This window comes from Maniola hyperantus, chromosome 8, assembly GCF_902806685.2.
Source record: "Maniola hyperantus chromosome 8, iAphHyp1.2, whole genome shotgun sequence".
Taxonomy (NCBI): domain Eukaryota; kingdom Metazoa; phylum Arthropoda; class Insecta; order Lepidoptera; family Nymphalidae; genus Maniola; species Maniola hyperantus.
The window spans coordinates 11,718,487-11,741,618 of NC_048543.1; the positions used below are offsets into that span (position 1 = coordinate 11,718,487).

A 23,132-nucleotide genomic window follows, 5' to 3' on the forward strand; every position below is an offset into this window, starting at 1 on the left:
AAAATCTAAAGAAGAAAGTATCCTTGAAAATAAAAATTCGTAATAAAATTAAATTTAGGTTTTCACACTACTTAAAGGATAAAAATGAGACTACAATAGAACTTTTGATACTTCTGTGCATTTAAAAACAGATTCAGAGGCTAAAATAACAATGATTAAGTCGATAATTAGAAAAAACGACAGCGGGATAAAAAATACCCGTCAATTCAGAGATGGACCTTACTTTACAAATAAAAACACTTTCAATAAAGGTAAATGACAAATGGTACCACTCAAGTTTACTACAAAAGCAGAAAATAAATACCAAGCTTTAGAAATAGATAATAATCGGCAGTTTCGGCTTCGTAGCGCGTCGTCTTTGTCATTTATACCATGCCCGTCTACCATACGTTATGCCTTGTCAGTTTCAACTACAGAGTTTTGCGAAGCTAAACTATATCTTGCTAAAGCTCTATGTGCAATAGAGAGAGAGAGAGAGCTTGTGAGGGCCAGACCTTCGTTATTTTCTAAAAGCTGAAAGTTTCAAGCTGGAAGAGTAGTTTTCTGGCAGAGTGTTGCCACAACAATAAGTGTCTGGTAATGCATGTCGTGATTTCTAATACTATTCCGAACAAAATATAACAAATTACACTTTATATACTTTGACGAAAGATTTCATTCACTTTTGTTGCCTGATCTGCCAAAGCCACTATGATCTTCATACCGAACTTCATAGTCACTGATCGTTTTCTACCTGTATTAGGAACAATGTGCAGAGAAACTTTCCCCTTACTTAGGCCTATTACTTATACATAGTTGGATAGGTAGGTAGTCTCTTATAATATCAAATTGAATCACTAATTAATGTGTTGGTCATCGCAAATCTCGAGAAACAGCTGAACTGATTTCGCTAATTCTTTTTTTATAATATTCCTTGAAGTACGAGAATGGTTCTTACGGAGGAGAAAAATTTAAAAACTTTGAATCGACTGTTAGGCAGAACGAATTTCGCTAGGGTAGCTAGTAGCTTATAAAATAAATAATTTCAATTCAATTTCAGTCAATATTTCAAACGGGACATTGATAATATTAAAACAGAATCGACAGCTAATACTTCAAGAAAATCATATAGATAAAGACATGTTATTACGAGAAACTTTAGTCTCGTTTATGAAAATTTGGTTCTTGTAGAGATATAATAAGAAATTTAAAGCAAGAGACTGATTTGCTAGCTCAGCAACAAGTGTTATTAAGAGAAATGTTAAACAAAATAAAAACAACATCTGTAAAAATTTTCACTACCAACAATAAGATGTGCACTTGCAATAAATATTCTATGTGATTACAGAGGTAAGTTATAATCACTATCCTTATTATAAATGCGAAAGTGTGTTGTTGTGGTTTGCCTTTCAATCACGTCACACAGAGCAACGGATCAACGTGATTGTTGGCAATTGGTATAGTTAAAGACCTGGATAGTGACTTGGTGACATAGTCTATTTTATCCCGGAATAGTTATAAATGAAATAGCTATAATAGTATAAATGAAAGAGTTCCCACGGGATTTTAAAAAATATAAATCCACGCGGACGAAGTCGTGGGCATCAGTTAGTATGATTATAATTTAAGGTAAATATTTTCGTTTCGAAGTAAAATTTCTTTGTTGTGAACAAAGACTGATAGGTGATTGGGATTTATCTTGTTTTATAGGCTGAATCTATATATATAAAAGGAAAAGCTCACTGACTGACTTACCTGTCAACGCACAGCTCAAACTACTGGACGGATGGGGCTGAAATTTGTCGTGTCATAGCTATTATGACGTAGGCATTCACTGAGAAAGGGTTTTTGAAAATTCAACCCCATAAGGGGGATAAAATAGGTGAAGTCCACGCGGACGAAGTCGCGAGCATAAGCTAGTCACAATAAAAAATCTAAGATTCCTCCTACATCAATGGACAGAATTATTATTCAGCCGATAAAACAAAGCGATTGTGCTTGTGTAACCGACGAAAGTCAATGATGATCTTTTTTATCGATCATTGATTTGAGTGTTTCAAAACAGTTTTCTTTGTCGGTAAGTAATAATAATTATACTAAATATTATACAAGACCTCGAGCTATGTATGATATCAATTGGATAATATAATAGTAGGAGATATTTTTTTGCTATGATCATAATTTAATCTCTGTAGACTTTTAAATCTTCTTGTTCTTCTATACATATAAATTAGTGTAAGTCTATGCATGATCATTATTTATCGTTCATCCAATTGAGTTGAAACTTTGTACAGTTGTTCTTGGCACTAGCGTGAAGGTTTCTGGCATGGTATCATTATTTACAAGATGATATCCATGACTTAGTCCGCGTGGATTTAGGTTTCTTACGAATCCCGTGGGACTATTTGATTTTCCGGAATAAAAAAGAGGTACCTAATCTATAAACGGGTCTGGGATGTAAGCTATATTCGTACCAACTAGGTGACACTCGCGACTTTTTCCACGTATCTGGTCGAAACTTTTTGATTTTCTTGGGACAAAAAGTAGCCTATTTCCGTCCTCGCGATGCAAGGTATACCAAATTTTGTCAAAATCGGTAGAATGAAATCTGGAAAACCACAGATTGAAGAATTACATCGAGTTTGATTGGTTAAGATTGGTTTATATTAAAACAAACTACATTTTATATGGAGTGAGTGACTGAGAGACCGCCAAGGCGCGCGCCAAGGTTTTCATAGTGACACTCGGAAGTGCCCGAGGCGTCCAATTCATCATCTCATTGCTACCGCAGAGAACATATTAGGCTTGTTCTTTAGATGCTAAGTATACCTAAAGAGGATAGTTAGCTGCCGCCTCAGACCATTGTTAAGACTTACAATATTAACGTGCTGGATGCACGTTAATATTGTAAGTCTTAACAATGGTTAAACTTCATGTCTTAATGGTTAACCTAAATATTTCAAGGTCCATTATAACATCATACTCGTAGTTCTACAACGATAGATCGACCAAAATACCTACATAAAATTCCAAAATAGCTCTTATCATCGTGACAAAAATGCTGTAATTTACAACTATTTAAGATAACAGAAGTTAGAAGTTGCAAACTAAACCGTCATAATTTTGTTTAATGTTTGCAAAATTTATAATACTACCACTGAGTGAATAGCTTAGGATAGAAGTGGTATACCTATTATACCTACTACCACAGAGTACCTTACGATGCTGCCTGCTACTTGGAGCTAATGAACGAACAAAGTTGATGTTTTACAAGGGCTTGTGCTTGTGTTTCAAGTTTTCAAACTAAGAAGATCGTCATAAATGTCAAACCTTTCTATTCTTCTTCTTCTTAAGAGTGGCAGTTGTGGCTATTGTGATTGCCACTATCTGTAGTTCCCGTTCAAGTATTGGTCGGGAATTTCGCCTCTGTGGCTACCTCAGTAAAAGAGCGAAAATTCGGACCCCTTAATCGAGCTTACCCCAATGTGCAAGGCAACTCGTCCACACTGATTGTGCTGCTGGGCAAACAAAGCCTAGCGAGACTGCCCCATTTGGTATAGATACGGGCCCAGCTAATAACACCAACAAATTTTTCGTAAAAAAAATGTATGCTTGTTTGTTTTGAAACTTCATGATCATCATCATCAACCGATAGACGTCTACTGCTGGACATAAGTTTCTTGTAGAGACTTCCGCACGTCATGGTCTTACGCGGCAGCGCACCTGAATTCAGTAGCTCCCTGCGACTCATACTTATTTTGATGTCGTCTGTCCATCTAACTCAATGAGGTGCGTATCACCGTTACATGCCACATTTTTTTAAAAAATATCGATGCTATCTTTACATGATAATTAATTAGTCAAGACACACAATATTTCTTTTAGGCATTTCTATTGCGCTGTTTTGCATCTTACAATTTATCGAACCTAAAGAAGCTAAGTATAGGTACCTACGTAGTACCTCTCTCTCTCAACCATAGGTACCTATCTTAATTGCAATAACCTTATTATACAATGACATTCAACCATATTTGTAACTTTTTAATAGTGCCGACCTAAAATAAAATAGATAAAATTATTATTACTTTACTTTATATTATTAATTGTATGCATTGTTCAGCAACGCTCTTTGTCACGTTTATTATTAAGTCGCTTTCTTATAATATTAGTCGATGCTTTCTTGTCATTCTGCTTGTCTGTTCGGTACTTACAATTAATAAAAATAACCTCAACTTATAAGAACTGACTTTATTCCATCTATACAATGCTTAATAAACTTCAACATTACTTCTAGTTCTAAACTATTAACTTCTCAAAACATAATTATAAATTCCAATAATTTTTGCTCCGAATCAATAAACCCCGCTTTTCTTGCTGCCATTTTTCATCTGCTCCAATTTTTTTTTCAAATTCAACTCTAGGCAAAGGCAATGCCGCTAACACAATCAATTTTAAACTTTACCCGTTGAACGAGAGACTTATATTTTTACCACCACCTTTCAAAAAAGGCGTTGTGTTTTTCTACTTATGTACACTGAAATGTCCGAGATTTCTGAACCGATTTGCGTAATTTTTTTTAATCGATAGAGAAACTTTGACATTGTTCCATAAAAAACTTGGATTACAACTCTCAATTGTGATGCTGCAGGGGACCTTATGCCATTTAGAAACTGTCGGTTATAAATTGATATTGGAGGTACCTACCAAGTAAAGACTTTATCGTTGAACTCGAGGACCCAACTCCTCAACCCTGATAATGTAATGAAATGAAATGCAATAATTTATTTGTAAGGAATTGCTTTCCTAAATCGTGGTGATCCCACGGGATTTTTAATGAATCATCTGTTCAAATGTTTTTGCAAAATTTGGTAGGTACATCCGACCCCCTGGGACGGGTTACTACGGATAGGCTACTTGTTCTTCACTTGTTCTCCTAGAAAATCAAAGAGTTACCACGGGATTTTTAAAAACGCGGGCGAAACCGCGGGCATCATCTAGTAAAATCTGTATATAAAATTCAAAGTTCTGACTGACTGACTGACTGACTTATATATCAAAGCACAGCCTAAACCGCTGGTCCTAGACACATGAAATTTGGCGGTGTGTTCTTTATAAAGAATGGGTACCTACTACCTATCCACTAAGAAAGGATTTTTCGAAATTCCACCCCTATAAGTGGGTTAAATGGGGATTTGAAAAGAGATTGCCCAATTTCTTAGGAGCTTTGGGCCCCCCCCTAATATAATTGTTATGTCACCATGGTTTTAATTTTATTTTGTAGACAAATAATTAACTCTTTATATTCTGCAAACGATTTCTATTTATTCACCCTGGTTATAAAGAAATCTTATATTTTATATTGCTGATATTGAGGTTATATTTAATTAATACTTCTTCAAAATAAATGCATGTTTACGATTCTAACTGTAATTGTGGATATTTTCAATAATAGAGTGAAAAAAAGTCGTTATAAAACATAATCGTAAAAAAATAACACATTTTTAAAAAATTTAATTTAAGTTTTGACACGACGACGCCACAAAAGAGGGCCCGTTCACGGGCGATCTCCTTTATGTAGTCCACGCGGACCAAGTCGCGAGCATAAGCTAGTCTAAGTATATAAAAGGAAAAGGTGACTGACTGACTGACTGATCGATTCAACGCACAGCTCAATCTACAGGACGGATCGGGCTGAAATTTGGCATGCTGCATGCAGATAGCTAAGAAAGGATTTTTGAAAATACAACCATTGAAAATTGAAATTTGTGTAGTCTACGCGGACGAACTCGCGGGAGTAAGCTAGTAATATAATATACACAGAGCTTTTTAACAGTCATGATGACTACAGATCCCGACAAAGTTCTGAAGTGTACCTAAGCCTGTATTTAATTAAAACCTTTTCGCCAATATAAAATCCTGTTAGTTGCGACTTGAAGCTAGTCGAAGCAATACATGCACTTAACTAACTGATAAATGGCTTGCATATAATAATACTTTACTTGTATAAATAAATGTCTTATATCTTTTTTAATCGTCAATAAAGATATAAGCGATCCCTAATTAAGTACGATTTAATTTAATCTATCAGTACCAATGAGTTCTACATCAGTACACTAAGTAAGATATAAAGAACATTAAGAGCAAACTGTTTGTTATCTTCGAATGAATAATTTGTGAGTGACGTTGTAAAAAAAACTTTTAATGTGATATCGTAAGTACAATGGTGACTAAAATTATAAATACAGTGTCAAAAACAATTGATGAAATTGGAAATAATGAAGTGGATTTGGAGCAAGCACTTAATGTGGCAGGTAAGCTAAAATGATAGTACGATTTTTGTTAAATAATAATTTATTCCGTGAGTCAGTTTCTTTTTGCACGATAACATTATCGTGTTACTGGTACAGACTTGAACAATAATGAAATTAATAAACAATTAATCAATTAATTATTAGGTAGGTGTTTGTTAATCCATACTTCCATACTAATATTATAAATGCGAAAGTGTGTCTGTCTATCTGTCCGTCTGTCTATCTGTCCGTCTGTCTGTCTGTCTGCTAGCCGTTCACGGCCCATCCGTTCAACCGATTTTGACGAAATTTGGTACAGCGATAGTTTGCATCCCGGGAAAGGACATAGGCTACTTTTTATCCCGGAAAATCGAAGAGTTCCCACGGGATTTTCAAAAACCTAAATCCACGCGGACGAAGTCGCGGGCATAATCTAGTTGATTATATTATCAAAAGATAAAACCGGCCAAGTGCGAGTCAGACTCGCGCACGAAAGATACCGTACCTACCGTTGTACGGGAGCCCCCATAAATATTTATTTTATTCTGCTTTTTAGTATTTATTGTTATAGCGGCAACAAAATACCTACATCACCTGTGAAATTTTCAACAGTCTAACTATCACGGTTTATGAGATACAGCCTGGTGACAGACGGACAGACAGATGGACGGACAGCGGAGTCATAGTAATAGGCTCTCGTTTTACCCTTTGGGTATGGAACCCTAAAAACTAGCTGTTACCTGGCATAGAGAACGTTGCAATGCAATTTACCTACGCGAGACCTAAATTATTCTCCACTAGCTGATCCCCGCGGCTTCGCCCGCGTAGATTTAGGTTTTTAAAGATCCCGTATAGCCTATGTCACTCAGGAATAATGTAGCTTTCTACTGGTGAAAGAATTTTTAAAATCTTTTCAGTAATTCTAAAGATTACCCCCTACAAACAAACTTAACGACAATTACCTCTTTATATAATACAACGGGCCGTGCAGCAGAAATCGTAATATTTTAATTTCGCCATAACTTCAAAACTAAACGTCCAATTTTAATCATTCAAAGACCAAATATTATCTCCATAAACTGTTCTTAGTGATGAAATCATTTATTTTGATAAGGATTAATAGCATGAGTAAAATAAACGCGTTTAAATGTAGTCCAAAAAAAATTCAAGATTTTTAAATAAAAAAATGGTTGCTGTGCCTCACTCGACATAGATGGGTATAGTGTGTCGCGGACTTTTTTGTAGATATTTATAAGATCTACAATTAATTAGAACATTTTATGGTTCTATCTTTTATAGTTTAGGCAGCGTACGCAAAATAAGTAACTTTTCTGGTTGATTTTTTACACCTTGTGTCCGAAAAACCCAAATATCTTACGGAACCCTATTTTTTTCCAAAATAAAATATAGCCTATGTTACTCGTGGATAATGTAGCTTTCGAATGGTGAAAGAATTTTTAAAATCGGTCTAGTAGTTTTTGAGCCTATTCAGTACAAACAAACAAACAAACAAACAAACAAACAAACAAACAAACAAACAAAGTTTTCCTCTTTATAATATTAGTGTAGATAATACAACGGGCCGTGCAGCAGAAATCGTAATATTTTAATTTCGCCATAACTTCAAAACCAAACGTCCAATTTTAATCATTCAAAGACCAAATATTATCTCCATAAACTGTTCTTAGTGATGAAATCATTTATTTTGATAAGGATTAATAGCATGAGTAAAATAAACGCGTTTAAATGTAGTCCAAAAAAAATTCAAGATTTTTAAATAAAAAAATGGTTGCTGTGCCTCACTCGACATAGATGGGTATAGTGTGTCGCGGACTTTTTTGTAGATATTTATAAGATCTACAATTAATTAGAACATTTTATGGTTCTATCTTTTATAGTTTAGGCAGCGTACGCAAAATAAGTAACTTTTCTGGTTGATTTTTTACACCTTGTGTCCGAAAAACCCAAATATCTTACGGAACCCTATTTTTTTCCAAAATAAAATATAGCCTATGTTACTCATGGATAATGTAGCTTTCGAATGGTGAAAGAATTTTTAAAATCGGTCCAGTAGTTTTTGAGCCTATTCAGTACAAACAAACAAAGTTTTCCTCTTTATAATATTAGTGTAGATTGATGTTTCATACCAGCTCATGATAACAGAAATCTTCTTTTCTTGAATGAACGCATTTTTTTTTGTATAATTGGTTTATTTACGAAGATAACGCAAATAGGTATATGCCTGGTAAGTATGAGCATACTTTTATGCATAATATAGGTACTTATAAAGGTTTTAAAACATCGCAATTTCTTTGAGTTGACCTTGATTTGTACTGATTGTTATATTATTATCTGCTCTATTTATATTTAATCAGCTAATCCTTTTGAATAATGCACTTATCAACTTTCTTCTAATTTCGTTCATGATAAAATACTTACATACACCTATAAGAATGTATGAAGTAAAAGCAGGCCTGTCTCACTCTTGGTACTTGCGAGACATAAGTAAGTACTGTTAGGTCGATTGCTGATAGTGTGTTAGATGGACTGCTGGAAGTCTGGACACGGCCTAACACGCTCTGACATTCGCGGGGGTCGATGGTTTTGACTAGGCTCTAGACTCTATGGTGACGCTTGGAATAGGAATGGTTCATTGTACCGACTTGTAAATTAATTAAAATAAGAAACAGCGAATAATAGCCTACTAAAGTATATCAAAGTGGTTTTCATTCTAATAGTACATAACTACAATCGCGCTACGCCGGCAGCGTCAGTAGGTACTATTATATCTTCTGTGGTAAAAGTAGGTAGGTGCCTGACGATCTCCTTGACGCAGTGCTGTGCGCTGTGTTTTTATAAGTGGGGGATCCCGAGCTCGAATCCTGGGCTGGCTTATTTAGAAAATATTTAATTTCTAAATTGGGTTGGTTCTGGTTTTATGAGGAGCTTCAGCTGTGGCCTGTGGCTAGTTACCATTGTATCGATAAAGCTTTGCCATCAAGCGGATTTAGCGTTCCAGTACGGGAAAAACTCGGTTAGCCCGCTTTCATCTGACTGCACATTTGTCACTCTCACCGCATTAGAGACTGTAGTGAGTAAGTAGGTAGGTATAGGTACCTCTACTGGGTAGACTAAAAAAATCTACCATGGCTTTACTTGACCCTACACGCATTAAAGTTTTTAAAGCCTATGAAGCTTTGTACCTACTATATAAACTATATGTACAAGCTGATGCCCACGACTTCATCTGCGTGGATTCAGGTTTATAAATATCCCGTAGGAACTTTGATTTTTTCAGGATGCATGCAAGTTATCTCTGTACCAAACTTCGTCGATATCGGTTAAACTGATAGGTCGCGAAAAGGTGACACACAGACAGAGACACCTTCCCATTTATAATATTAAGTAGGTACTTAAGTATGGACTAGCTGACTAGCGGATGCCGCTGATGATGACTTCATCCATGTGGATATAGGTTTTCAAAAATCCCGTGGGGACTCTCTGATTTTCCGAGATAATAGTACCAAGCCTACGTTATTTATTCTCCACGTTCTTATCACACCCATGCAGAAAATCACGTCGGTCTGTTGCTCGTTGCGGCGCGATTGAAGGACGAACAAACAAACACTTTCGCTTATTTATAATATGGGTAGCTATGACGGAGTAGGAAATACAGTGGTAGTTGTATTATAATAATTAATAGCAGTTAAACATGTTTTTACGTAACTAACCATGCAGTTAATTCAAGATTAAATTCAAGACAAATCATATCACATAGCAAACAGCAAATCAGTACCTCTACGCTGCGCTATTTTATATTATATAATCGTACCTAAATTGTATAAACATAAATTTATCTCGAGCTCAGTAAAGTCAACATGTGATTGTGATCCAATTTCTTAGTTCTTGTACATTATTATTGTATAATATGTATTATTTAAATGTACCTGTAGTATGTACCTACAAATAAGTAAAAGTACCTATCACAAAACAAAGAATAACAGTTCTAATGTAGGTAGGTATTTATTATTAAGTATCTAAGTTTGAAAAATATGAGGCCCGTATCGGTAATAAGTACTACATACACTTAAGTTAAGTATCGTAACGTACGTTATTATTTAAGTAATACCTCGTCATCGTCACGTATCCGTCGCCGACGCTCTCCTCTCAAAATAAAAAGGATTTAGTCCACCATGTTGGCCAAGTGTGAATTGGCAGACGACACACGTTTAAAATTTAAATATGGAGAACTCAGCGTGCAGATTTCCTCACGATTTTTTTCTTCATTTTATAGTAAGCAAATATATATAGTATATTTTAATTGTTTAAAACGTATAATATGTTAGAAGAGAAGGGCGTGACCGGGACTGAAATCTGGATCCCTCGAATAGGCCGATCACTGGACTGTTACCGCTTCTATAGGTATACAAAACCGCTATCTCTTTCTAGTCGATGTACAATATTTCCTGCCCGGTACTGTACCTAAATTCTGAAACAAAGTGACTTTCTGAATAAGATATTATGTAGGTACGTACCTATATTATGATGCTTATCTGATTTGTAAATATGTATTTTTGAATATTCGCCTACATCATAATAATATAGATAAGATAAATTATCTCATTAAACCACGAAAATTCTTACATCATATTTATGTAAAAAGACGTGACTTGCAATTTTTCGTCTTACAGAAAATAAAATAAAATAATCTAGAACTAGCTTATTCCCGCGACTTCATCCGCGTGGACAACATACGGATATAAAAAATATCTACGTCATATTTCATAAGCTAGGTACCATACAAATAGTTCTATGACAACTACGAAACGTATTCTCACGCACTTGGATCGGATGAGTGCGTAACCGCCGTTAGGGGTTGAGCCTTTCTTAGCGGATGTCTACGTCATAATAGCTCAGCCCGATACGTCCAGTAGTTTAAGATGTGCGTTGATAGATTATAATATGCTTATTAGGTTTTGAAAAAAAGGCAAATCTGTACATTATTCATGGTCATTTATATTATTTTTTCACAAAACATTTTTTTTAAATAATATATTTTTTCTAGGTCTCGGCTGGTACAACATAAAATACAGTCTTACACTGGCCATGTTCCTGATCTCCGTAATTATCGAACCGGCGGGGTACTCATTCGTGCTGCCCGCCGCTAAATGTGATCTCCAGATGACGGACGCGCAGCGCGGATTCATTGGGTCCATTCCTTACATCGGTATGATAAATTGATAATAACCCCCTTTTACTCTTTTTCGTTTACTCTTTATACTTAATGCAAAAGCAAACTGAGGCAAATCTGGGCAAATCACACTCTGAATGCTGCTGGAAGCGTTTCGCCGATTGTAAAAGAACTGACCTATAGGTTGTGTTCGCACGTATAATATCTACACGTACGTACCTACACTCGAGATTCACTGTAATTCCCATCCCACTTCCCTCTCCATACAAGGGCGGATCCAGGGGGGGGGGGGGGTCATGGGGGTCATGACCCCCCCCTGGGCTGCGTCCAGAACCTAGGTGGACCACTAATTAAAATTGTTAAACATAATGTTTTTTATATTTTTATATACCTAGATTTTATGTAAGTTCCTTCAATTTAATATAATATTTTGTATGATGGCAAAAACATTATGTTCTTGCGAACAAACGCATTCAAAATTTGAATTTTACCGCGCCACCGCTACCTTTCATCGAGATGTCACATTTCGTGTGACGTTCTTCAATAATTGAAGAACATCACACGGCACTTGCCCAGGGCCCACGATTGATTGGGGCCCAGTAGTCCCTGCCAGATCAGCAATTCTGGCATTTATCTATATCGTAATACAATATTGCTGACATTTATCTTTTCTTTTTTGTAAATAATGTCATAAATTTTGCGCTCGCTTCGCTCGCACGTTCTGTTCATTACGATTAAAGATCCCTTCCGAGATGCAAGCTATCACTGAGTAGTACCTACCTACCTACATTTGGCCGTGAAAAAGTACCTAACAAGATGATAGACAGACAGAAAATTTCGCGCTCGCTTCGCTCGCGCTTTTGCTCTGTATTAGATGTTGCCCGCCCGCAACCTTGTCCGCATTGATTTAGGTTTTCAAAAAACCGTAGGAACTCTTTGATTTTCCTCATAAAAAGTGTATGCAGGTTTCCGGGATGAAAGCTTTCTCTGTGTAGTACCTGGTCAAAAAGATAGACCGTCAAATGGTAACAGATAAGTAGATAGACACGCTTTCGCATTTATAATATTAGTAGCTACCTTATGATTTTTTCGTAAATATAATTGAAAAATTTCGCGCTCGCTTCGCTCGCGTTTTTACTTTATATTGGTTGATGCCCGCAACTTCGTCCACATAGATTTAGTTTTTTTTAATTTCCGTGAGAACCCTTTAATTTTCCGGGATAAAAAGCCGATTCCGAGTGTAAACTATCTCTGAATAGTACCAAATTTTGATTTAGAATATGGACTTTAAAAAGATAACAGATAGATAGAAACATTCGCATTTATAATAAGTCTAGAACGTGACTTAGCTGCTTTCTTTGCCTATTCCAAGAAAATAGTACCTACTCTGTCAAGATCATAGGGGTCCCGTTATTCTAATGTGCCCAGGGCCTCCAATAGGTTAAAGACGGCCCTGCGTGCGGGTGTGCGTGGCGTCCCCCCCCCCCCCCCAACCCCCGCTCGTCATACCTCGATTACCAACTCGACCTGTCGCAAGAGGTCGAGATGTTGTGACTTGACCACGACTATGTGACCCCCCCCTGGCACCAAAGCTGGATCCGCCCTTGTCTCCATATTTGCCGCAGATTGACGAAGCTAACACCTGTATTCACAATCATTACTATGAGGTCGCACAGTGTGCTCGAACGCATAGTGTGGATTCCACCAATCAGAATATCGAAAACTGACGTGACACTACAATCTGATTGGTGAAACACACACTGTGCGTTCGAGCGCACTGTGAGATTGTGAATACGGGTGTAAGTAGACGTAGGCGTAACCGATTTTGAACACCTGCAATACTGTGCAATACCTGTGACAAATAAATTAACGAAACCTTCTATTTCTTGGCTGATTTTGCGCAATCAGGATAAAGTTAAAAGCGTTGGAATAACCGCGTTTTCAGGAACTTTGCTGTTCCTTGTGTTCATGGAGTTTGTGGAAGATCAAGCTTGTTTTATCTACTAAATATACATACTTAATCCACTAGAACCCTTATACTGCTATTCTGTTCTAGTTTATTCCATGTGTATGTGTTCTGAATTCTCATTTCAAACTATTTACATGTGTTTGTTGTCTTATTCCAGGTATAGTTTTAACATCATTCCCATGGGGCTACCTCGTGGACACTCGCGGGAGAAAGTGGACGATCATTTACAGTTCACTCGCTGCGGGTGTATTCGGCGTACTCGCAGCTTTAATGCCTGATCTCATTAGTTTTACAATCTTCAAATTTTTATCTTCCCTATGGTAAGAAAATGTGTTGTTGTTATCTGTGCTTCACTGGCTCACTATACTATACGTAGTAGCTTGAACGCAGGCGCACGTCCAAACCAGACCGCGTCAGCCGTCAGACCAAAGACTATAATATTATTATACTTCTGACTGCCGCATTGACGCTAGTCGCTACCTACCTCAGGCTCGTGTATACAATACACTATATCCATTGTATAGATACAAAGCACAAACTCTACATCCCGACAAGCTACCAACCCTCGGCGTTGCTCGAGATTCTCAAGTTTTAAAGATAGTCGAGCTGAGACTCATGAGTCTCAGCTCGATTATCTGGACTATCAACGGTATCTGGATTTTAGAGCTGCTAGTTTGTACCGAGCGGAACCGTCATAAAAGTGCCTGTACTCTATATAGTACGACCTGACTTGAGTTTGATATAAGTTAATCAGTTGGTGTAACATGAAGTATTGCGTTACTTTGTTAAGAATACCTCATATTTTTTTGGCGGCAGTCTTGGCTTTAGCTTTAATGGTTACGTCTCAGTGGCAAGAGGGTAGCGTAAAGCAAAAAAAAAAAAATTTGGGTTAGCTATTTATAAATATCAGATTTTTTCAGCATAGCTTGTGCAGCTGCCGTGCCATACTCTTTCATCGGTGAAATATTGCCAGCAAGATACAGAGATATTACACTGTCCATCACCAATGCCATGCAAATATTTGGATCTGCCCTGGTACCTTGTACGTTATACTAAACTATCTTTTATATAATAAATAAACTAGCGGCCACCCGCAGTATCGCTCCCGTAGGAATTTCGAAAAATCCAGTCGGTATTTACGGGACCGACTGGATTTGAGCCAGCATATCTCTGGGAATCCTGAACTTAGAACCTTGATCAAAACGACTGTTGGTTTTCCTTTATCTCAACGTTATATATATGTAGCATTGTCAAGAAACCAAATTAAATCGACAATCGATAATAATGGAAGGTCCGTGTATGCATTTAGGTATCTACTGTATCTACTTTTCTACTGCGTCACAAGGGTAAAATTGACTTTCGATTCAAATAAATCGTGCGGTGCCACAGACATCTTCATATTCACTTCATAACACTAATTAAGATCTTTAAATCACCCACCCAACAACAAATTTCTTTTATTTTCCTGACACCAATATATTATATTTTCTATCTAAACGAGTATTACCAAACCAAGAGAAATTCGCAAAACAAGGAGGCTCGTATTGGACAGACTTATACCAAATTCCTTTTTCTCTAAATATAAAGGTGTTTTTGCATATACAGACATTGTCAGACGCAGGTCAAAGGCGTCAGACGCAACTAAAACCGCTGCAAGCGCAATTCAATAAAGCCTGTTTATCTTTTCATGCACTGGCAAACTAAGTAGCTACAAAGTTAATGTATGTATGTAACGTGTGCTCGTAAAACGCACGTTGACTGTATGTGAAAAGTCACCACGTGTAAAGATAGCAACGTTCATGTAACATATTGATAGGTTAGTTTAATCTTTTCATATTTTTAGTGTTGGCGTGGGCGATATTACCACTCGACTTCCGAGTCGACTTTGGCTTGTACGAGTTCCGATCTTGGAGGTTGCTCGCTATCGTATACGCTAGCTCTTTCCTCATAAGTGCCGCTATGCTGTCCTTCGGCCCAGAGAGCCCCAAATACCTGGTCTCGCAGGGCAGACACGACGAGTCGTTGCAAGTCTTGAAGAAAATATACTCGGGGAATAATCGGCAACCGGCTGAAAATTATCCTGTAAGGACGTGGCATTCTTTTTATGATATTATTCTTATATATTTATTAGGTACATAGGTCTCTTGTAGGGACAAAGTCAAAGTCAAAGTCAAATGATTTATTCAAAATAGGTAATAAATTACTCTTATTGATTGTCTGGTATAGTGTTAGATTTGTAAGATAATATAGTGGTGATAATTATAACGCAAACTTAAAACTAAAGCTACGAGGGTTCCAAACGCGCCCAGGTCTGAGAAGAGCCCACAACAAACTCAGCCGGGTATTCTTTTTATTATCACCACTTTACAAATTTATTGAAACTTATTAGAACTATCACAAAGTCGTTAAGCAACTCATTCCCAAGCTTGCTTATCATTTAAATAATCCTTTACATTGTAATAGGATTTTTCAATTAGTTTACGTTTTATGAAAACTTTGAACTTGTTGAGAGACATCTCCAATATGTCTTCTGGAAGCTTATTATAGAAACGTATGGAATTACGAGCAAATGAATTGCTAACTTTACTGAGCCTAGAGGCGGGAATTACAAGTTTATTTTTATTTCTAGTATTTATATTATGACAGTCACTTTTTTTTTTAAATTTATTTATGTTTTTATGTACGTACAGTAAATTTTCAAAAATATATTGATTATGCACTGTCATAATTTTAACTTCCCTAAATTTAGTTCTCAGCGACTCTCGTGGCCCCATACTGTATATGGCTCGAACAGCCCTTTTCTGCAGCACAAAAATAGAATTAATATCAGCAGCATTACCCCATAATAATATACCATATGACATAATGCTGTGAAAGTAACTAAAATATACTAGTCTCGCAGTTTCTATGTCTGTCAACTGGCGAATCTTTTTTACCGCATATGCGGCAGAACTAAGTCTGTTCGATAAGTTATTTATATGAGAGCCCCATTGAAGTTTTGCATCTAACGTTATTCCAAGAAAAATAGCGGTATCCACTAAATCTAATTCCTCATTATTAAGTTGCACAGTGGTTTTCACCTGCTTAACATTTGGTAAAGTGAATTTAATACACTTTGTCTTTTTCCCGTTGAGAAGCAGGTTATTAGCTTCGAACCACTGTACTAACTTGGTGAGAGAATTGTTTACTTCATCAAAAGTTGTTAAGTATCGATTGATTTTAAATAAAAGTGATGTATCATCAGCAAACAAGACTATCCCGTAATTGTCCTTAGCGAGGTAAGGAAGGTCATTGATGTAAATAAGGAACAGATGGAACTGATGAAGATAAGATGGAACCTTGTGGCACCCCCATTTTTACAACGGATCCGGGAGATCGCTTTCCATTCACGTCTACCCTTTGTATTCTATCATTTAGGTAAGAACTCATCAATTCCAATGCTGCACCCCTAATTCCATAATGGTGCAATTTCGCGACCAATGTTTCATGATCAACGCAGTCGAAAGCCTTGGATAAATCACATAAAACGCCAAGCGCATCACGTGATTCCTCCCAGGCTTCAAATATATTTAGTATTAACTCAACACCAGCATCGGTTGTTGAGCGACCCCGTGTAAAACCAAACTGTTTGGTGTGAAATAAATCATTAATGTTGAAAAAATTAAGCAGTTGAGTTAAAATTATTTTTTCAAAGATTTTACTAAAAGTGGGTAGTACAGATATCGGTCTGAAGTTAGTGGGGTCACTAGTACTACCTGATTTAAATAATGGAATTATTTTACTATGTTTCATTAAGTCTGGAAACTCACCACAGTCAACACAATTATTGAATATTAATGCTAACTCGGGTGCAACAATATCAATTAATGATTTCACAACGTTAACGGAAATGCCCCACAGATCATTTGTTTTCTTATTATTAATTAATTTAAAAGCTTTGATAACGTCAGAGCAACTAACGTGACTGAATTCAAACATTTTATTACATTCAGGCACGTTATCCTCCAATAGTGAGAGAGCGGCGGCTGCTGAAGAGTTCAATGATTTTGTAGTAGAAACAGGAATATCTGTAAAGAAGGTCTCGAAAACGGTTGCAACCTCGGGGTCTGACGTAATCAACTTGTCATGATATTTTAGTTCAAAATTACAAGTTTTATGTGTCACTCTTCCTGTTTCTTCGTTAACTATTTTCCAGGTAGTTTTTACTACATTGGAGCTGTTTTTAATTTTTGCCTGGATATATTTTGACTTGGCTGCAATGCAATCTCTCTTAAACTTTTTGGAAAACAGTTGAACGTACTGCTTGAATTCGTCACCAGTATCATATTGTCGCTCCGCATACAATTCATATAGTTTTTGTCTACTTTTATGTAGTTCTACTGTTGCCCATTCACTAAAAACTTTTGCATCAGTAGTCAAGACCGATTTACTGGTGAATATTGAGTTAAATATAGTATTGAATATATTAAAAAATGTATTATACATTTCATCAGGACTAAACCCATTTGACAAAAATGGAAGGTGTTTTATAAGGCTTAGTCTCATATTCTCAATTCGGTCAGACGTTACTGGTACAAAGGTTATTCTACGTTTAGAATTTTTTTTCTTCAAATTTTCAAACTGGATCAACTGTCCACAATGATCCGAATCCAATTTGCTAATTATGGTTTTAGTAATTGGATTTATATTTGTAAAAATATTGTCTATACATGTGGCGCTAGTTACAGTTATTCTTGTAGGCTCCATAAACATGTTGGATAGGTTGTAGGATTTGAAAAGATTTAATAATTTGCCATTTAAAGGGCTACTTTCCAAAATATTTACATTAAAGTCTCCGCACACAATCAGCTTTTTATTTGATACTACGATACATTAACTTTGGACTTCCACATACCACGGTCTTGCACCGTCTAAATCCAGCGGCTCCCTGCGACTCGCTTGATACCGTCCGTCCACCTAGAGGCGGATCTTCCAACGCTGAGTTTTTAGGTGCGTGATTACTATTCCAGTACCATAGGAATCCTATCGGTTTTTAGGGTTTCGTACCTCAAAAGGACAAACGGAACCCTTATAAGATCACTTTGTTGTCTGTCTGTCGGTCTGTCAAGAAACCTACAGGGTACTTCCCGTTGACCTAGAATCATAAAATTTGGCAGGTAGGTAGGTCTTATAGCAGACATTCGGGGGAAAATCTGAAAACCGTGAATTTGCGTTGACACAAAAAAAATTAAATTGTGGTCATAAACAAATATTGCTATATTCAACTTTCAAAGTAAGATTACTATACCAAGTGGGGTATCATATGAAAGGGCTTTATTTGTACATTGAAAAACAGATTTTTATTAATTTTTAGGCATAATAGTTCTTGATGTATCGTGCAAAATGTCAATAAAATACGATTGTAGTACGGAACCCACAGTGCGCGAGTCTCACTCGCACTTGGCCGGTTTTTATTCAAACAATGTGCCCTGCCCATGCCACTTCAGATTCGCAACCTGCTGAGCTATGTTGGTTATTCTGGTTCACCTACGGATCTCCTCATTTCTGATTTGATCTCGTAGAGAAAAGAATATCTCTCTCCGTCGCCCTCTGAGTGACTCCAAGTGTTCTTATGAGGCCCAAAGTTAACGACGATATCTCGCCGAATCAAATTCGGGAAGCTTCAAGATGTATTTGCGTCTGAAATTCCTCAGTTCTTGAAGACAGTCTTCGAACAGTGCGTGTTGCCAGTGATGACATAAATGAATTCGAACATTGCACATAACAAAATAATGATCTTTTGAAATTTTCCAGGTGAGAAGATTGAAATTGCCGGCGCAGGATCAAAAGGAAAAGCCTTCTTTCGCGCAGTCTCTAGTGAAACAAACAGTGCCTTTACTCAAACCACCTTATGTGAAATGGATGGCTCTAAGCGGAACCCTATTCTTCGGATTATTTGCCAAGTAAGCAAATTTCTAGTTTTACTCACTTCGCATTACCAATTTGCGGAACTAGCCGCGTATGGAAATAGTAGCGTGCAGGCCATATAGGCGTCAAATCACTGCTTACGACCTTTATGAAATAGCTCAATGCTCAGTTTTTATAATGTTCTGCCTTAAAATAAATAACTATCTAAATAATACCAACATTGACTTTGAACCTTGTGCATTTGTTTATCACTTTATGAAAGGGTTATGATTTTAAGGAAATCGTATATTATTTTAGTAGTTTTTAAGAGTAGAACAGTCGGACTTTTGTTGTTTCTTGTTTGATAAGTAATATCAAGGAGGGAGCTTACTTAATTTTGCTAATTAAATAACTTTTTTAATGTTTTAGCTTGAACGGCTTATATATGTGGTTACCAGATGTCCTCAACAGAGTCTTGACAGGAGACAGTGCCGGTTTAACCGCGTGTGAAGTAATTGCCCAAAGACTAAACGAGGTAGGTAGGTATTCATACTACTCATACTTTACAATTTTTCGTTATAAAGAGAGAGCCAGCGCGTGCCAGACCTTCGTTATTTTATAAAAGCTGAAAGTTTCTCTGCGTATTGTCACCAACACTGGGAGGTACGTTTGTTTGGATGTTTGTTTGGATCATCGTGACTTTGGGAGATAACATGTAATAATTCTCTAAAATATTGTAAAAAATCTTACGTCAAAGTAAAAAGTCTGATTTTATTATATTTTCTTCGGAAAAGTATTGGAAACCACGTCATGCATTGCCAGACACTTAGTGTCGTGGCAACCCCATGCCAGACAGCCTTAAACTAAACTTTAAGCAAGTACAATGTACTTATCTGATTATATTTATCAACCACTTTTTATTATTCAACTTTTTCTTTTCAGACGGCCGTGAAAGAAGCAGTATGCGACGACTCTATCACTCCCATGACGTTTATGATAAACGCGATCGCCAATATTTGTTGCGCCTTCATCGCTCTTGGAATCAGTAGCACAGTCAGATTTCTGGGAAAGAAGACGCTAGTGATCTTAGTCTATTTGATAATAGGCTTATTTTGTGTATTCATCAATGTGGTCACCCAAGACATACTGTTTGCAATACTGCTCTCCTCGATACCACTGACGGCACTTGCGGTCGGACCTGTAAATGCATTTGCTGTGGAGATCTATCCTACGAATTTGAGGTAAGATTTAGTTGTTTTTAAGCATATCAGCCACATTAACGACGCAGTTGACTAAAATAAATGTTCCCTTCTACTTAATTAACCATCAAGTTTGTGTTAGAAGTAGGTAGGATATAATTCTTAAGTGATTTGACTTACGTTTCAAGTTCTCTTTGATCACCCAGATGATAAAGTGGAATAGACCTGACAATAGATGAATGATAGGTATACAAGGAACCACAAGCTTAATTCACTATAATCCGCTGTGTCTCTCTGAGGTACAACGTGCTGCATACAATATGCACCGCCCGCCCTCTCACTTTTAAAAAAGCAGGAAAAGCAAGCAATACACACAACAAACACAACTCTTCTAGAAAACATTCAACGTTTCACTCCAACTATTCTTACAATAGCAAAGTCGTCGATTTCAGTCTACTCTTTAAAAGTTATGCAGGCTTCTGAGTTAGCTCATTATAATACCTATGCATATTTATGACTGATCTGCCCCCAATTGTGTAAGAAAAACGTAGGTATTCATAATAATTGATTGACTTGATTGACTGTGCAAAAATGTTAACAGCAAATCAACCAATCAAAGGGCAGAATTTGTTGTCGATTACGATAACGATGAATACGCTTTTCATATGTTCCGGCTATATTAAGTGCCAAAACGCGTTGTTTCTCGGCATTTCCCGTTAAGCGTAGGTGTAGCCACGGCCTACGATCATTGCTATAATTATCACCGGTATTCACAACTTCGGTCGTTTAGCGTGTCTCGATCAGTCTGGTGGCGGTTAATTTGGCACATCAAAGGAGATAATCGAACTCCTACAATGTCGCTAACAAACAGCTGACTTAAGACTGTAATTATTCGAACTGCTAGGATATGGAACGCCGTTTTCACCTAAACTTTTAATATAAATAGATGTGTAATAGGCATCTTCTAAGTAACCCCGCTAACCTTAGGCTGCATCTACACTTGCCAGCAGATCCTGCAGCCAAGTGCTAGGGTATTGCTAAGTTATTGCTTGTAGAATGTAATATTTTCTTGCAGAGGAATGGCCATAAGTCTTTCCATGATGGTCGGACGGATAGGTTCCATCGTGGGCACGAATGTCGCCGGGCTGTTGATCAACGCTGCGTGCGAGGCTACCTTCTATTTCTTCGGAGGGATGTTGATATGTACGTACCTCTATCTAATCGTACATTTATAACAAATATACATAGTATATTATAAGTAGGTATAAAAGTACCTACATATAAAATACCTATCTTTAATAGTAATACTATCTATAATATATTATGTGTACCTTTACCTGTACTATGTATTCTGAGCCTTTACATTTTACAACCATTTTAAATAAATTATATATCACGACCCATAGGTATTACAAAAAATGCAAAAATAACTTGTTGACTTAACGGCAGACTGCAACGAAGCAACGGATCGACGTGATTTTTTACATGGAATTATTATAAAGATAATAATGGGAATTAAAATAATAAAGGGAAAGTTAACATGGGTACCTACCTTTTTATTCCGGAAAATCAAAGAGTTTCCACGGCATTCTTTAAACCCTAAATCGGACGAAGTCGTGGCCACTAGTTAGGTTTACTCTGCGATAGGTTGAGATGGCAATCGGAATATGAGGTGGGCGGGACGCCCAGCACACCCGCACGTCACCCGCGCTCGCCTGCACAGGGTAAGTGCGAGGGCTGTGCGGGTGTGCGGGGTGTTCCCTCCCCAATTGCCATTTCAACCTGTCGCGTACTATAGTTGAATATAAACAATTAAATCCAATTTTTTAATGAATTCAAAATAGTAGACCATCTTTTGTCCCTTAAGTTTGATATAGCTGATCCACCCTGCTTCACTCCGGTGAAATTTTATATAAGTACCTACCTTACCTACCATATATTATAGGCTATATAATATTTAGCCTATGTTACTTCTGGATAAATTAGTGGCTTTCTAATGGTGACAGAATACTTAAAAGCAGTTCAGTATTTTAGAGTTTATCGATTATTACCAAAAGCAAACAAATCTTGCTAATATAAATTACTATGTAGTATAAGTAGATATACTAATAAGTAATAACTAATGGCAGTGTACCTATTCAAATAAAAGGTACCTACTTACACTACCACTGATTCGTATGCTCCTTTAAAAGGTACGAATTTACATTCCAATTATTATGTTTCAGTTTGTTCAGCGCTCGCGTTGCTGCTGCCGAAATCAAAAGACAAGACGCATAATGACGTCACACATCTTTAAAAAATAAAACTGATAATCTTCTTCTATAATATAAAAATGAATCACCAAATGTGTTGGTCATCGCAAATCTCGAGAACCGCTGAACCGATTTCGCTAATTCTTTTTTTATAATATTCCTTGAAGTACCTACGAGGATGGTTCTTAAGGAGAGAAAAATTTTAAAATTTTGAATCGACTGTTAGGCGGAACAACGTTCGCTGGGGCAGCTAAGTAGGTATCTAACGAATAAAATAGGAAATTTTAATATAGGACTTACACCTAAATGATTTTGACTAATCTCCTTGTCGCCAAAGCCTTAAGTTACCTAGTTGATAAAGTATTA

The 23,132-nt window shown here is 36.8% G+C and overlaps 1 protein-coding gene across 1 annotated transcript; it reads left to right on the forward strand.

The window, feature by feature from the left end:
- Nucleotides 1-5,908: 5,908 nt before the first annotated feature.
- LOC138402204 (synaptic vesicle glycoprotein 2C-like) lies at nt 5,909-22,829 on the forward strand. The gene is made up of 10 exons (XM_069500142.1): nt 5,909-6,290; nt 11,335-11,496; nt 13,587-13,749; nt 14,350-14,471; nt 15,273-15,511; nt 19,223-19,371; nt 19,745-19,850; nt 20,258-20,556; nt 21,590-21,717; nt 22,740-22,829. Exons 1-10 carry the CDS (start codon nt 6,200-6,202, stop codon nt 22,808-22,810), a joined length of 1,530 nt encoding a protein of 509 aa, XP_069356243.1. The 5' UTR covers nt 5,909-6,199; the 3' UTR covers nt 22,811-22,829.
- The last annotated feature ends 303 nt before the right edge of the window (nt 22,830-23,132 follow it).

Excerpts from the sequence above, each read along its gene's own strand:
- LOC138402204 (XM_069500142.1), top strand. The coding sequence starts at position 6,200 with ATGGTGACTAAAATTATAAATACAGTGTCAAAAACAATTGATGAAATT. Across the intron at positions 13,750-14,349 it reads AAATTTTTATCTTCCCTATG|CATAGCTTGTGCAGCTGCCG; the intron begins GTAAGAAAATGT and ends AGATTTTTTCAG. Across the intron at positions 15,512-19,222 it reads AACCGGCTGAAAATTATCCT|GTGAGAAGATTGAAATTGCC; the intron begins GTAAGGACGTGG and ends GAAATTTTCCAG.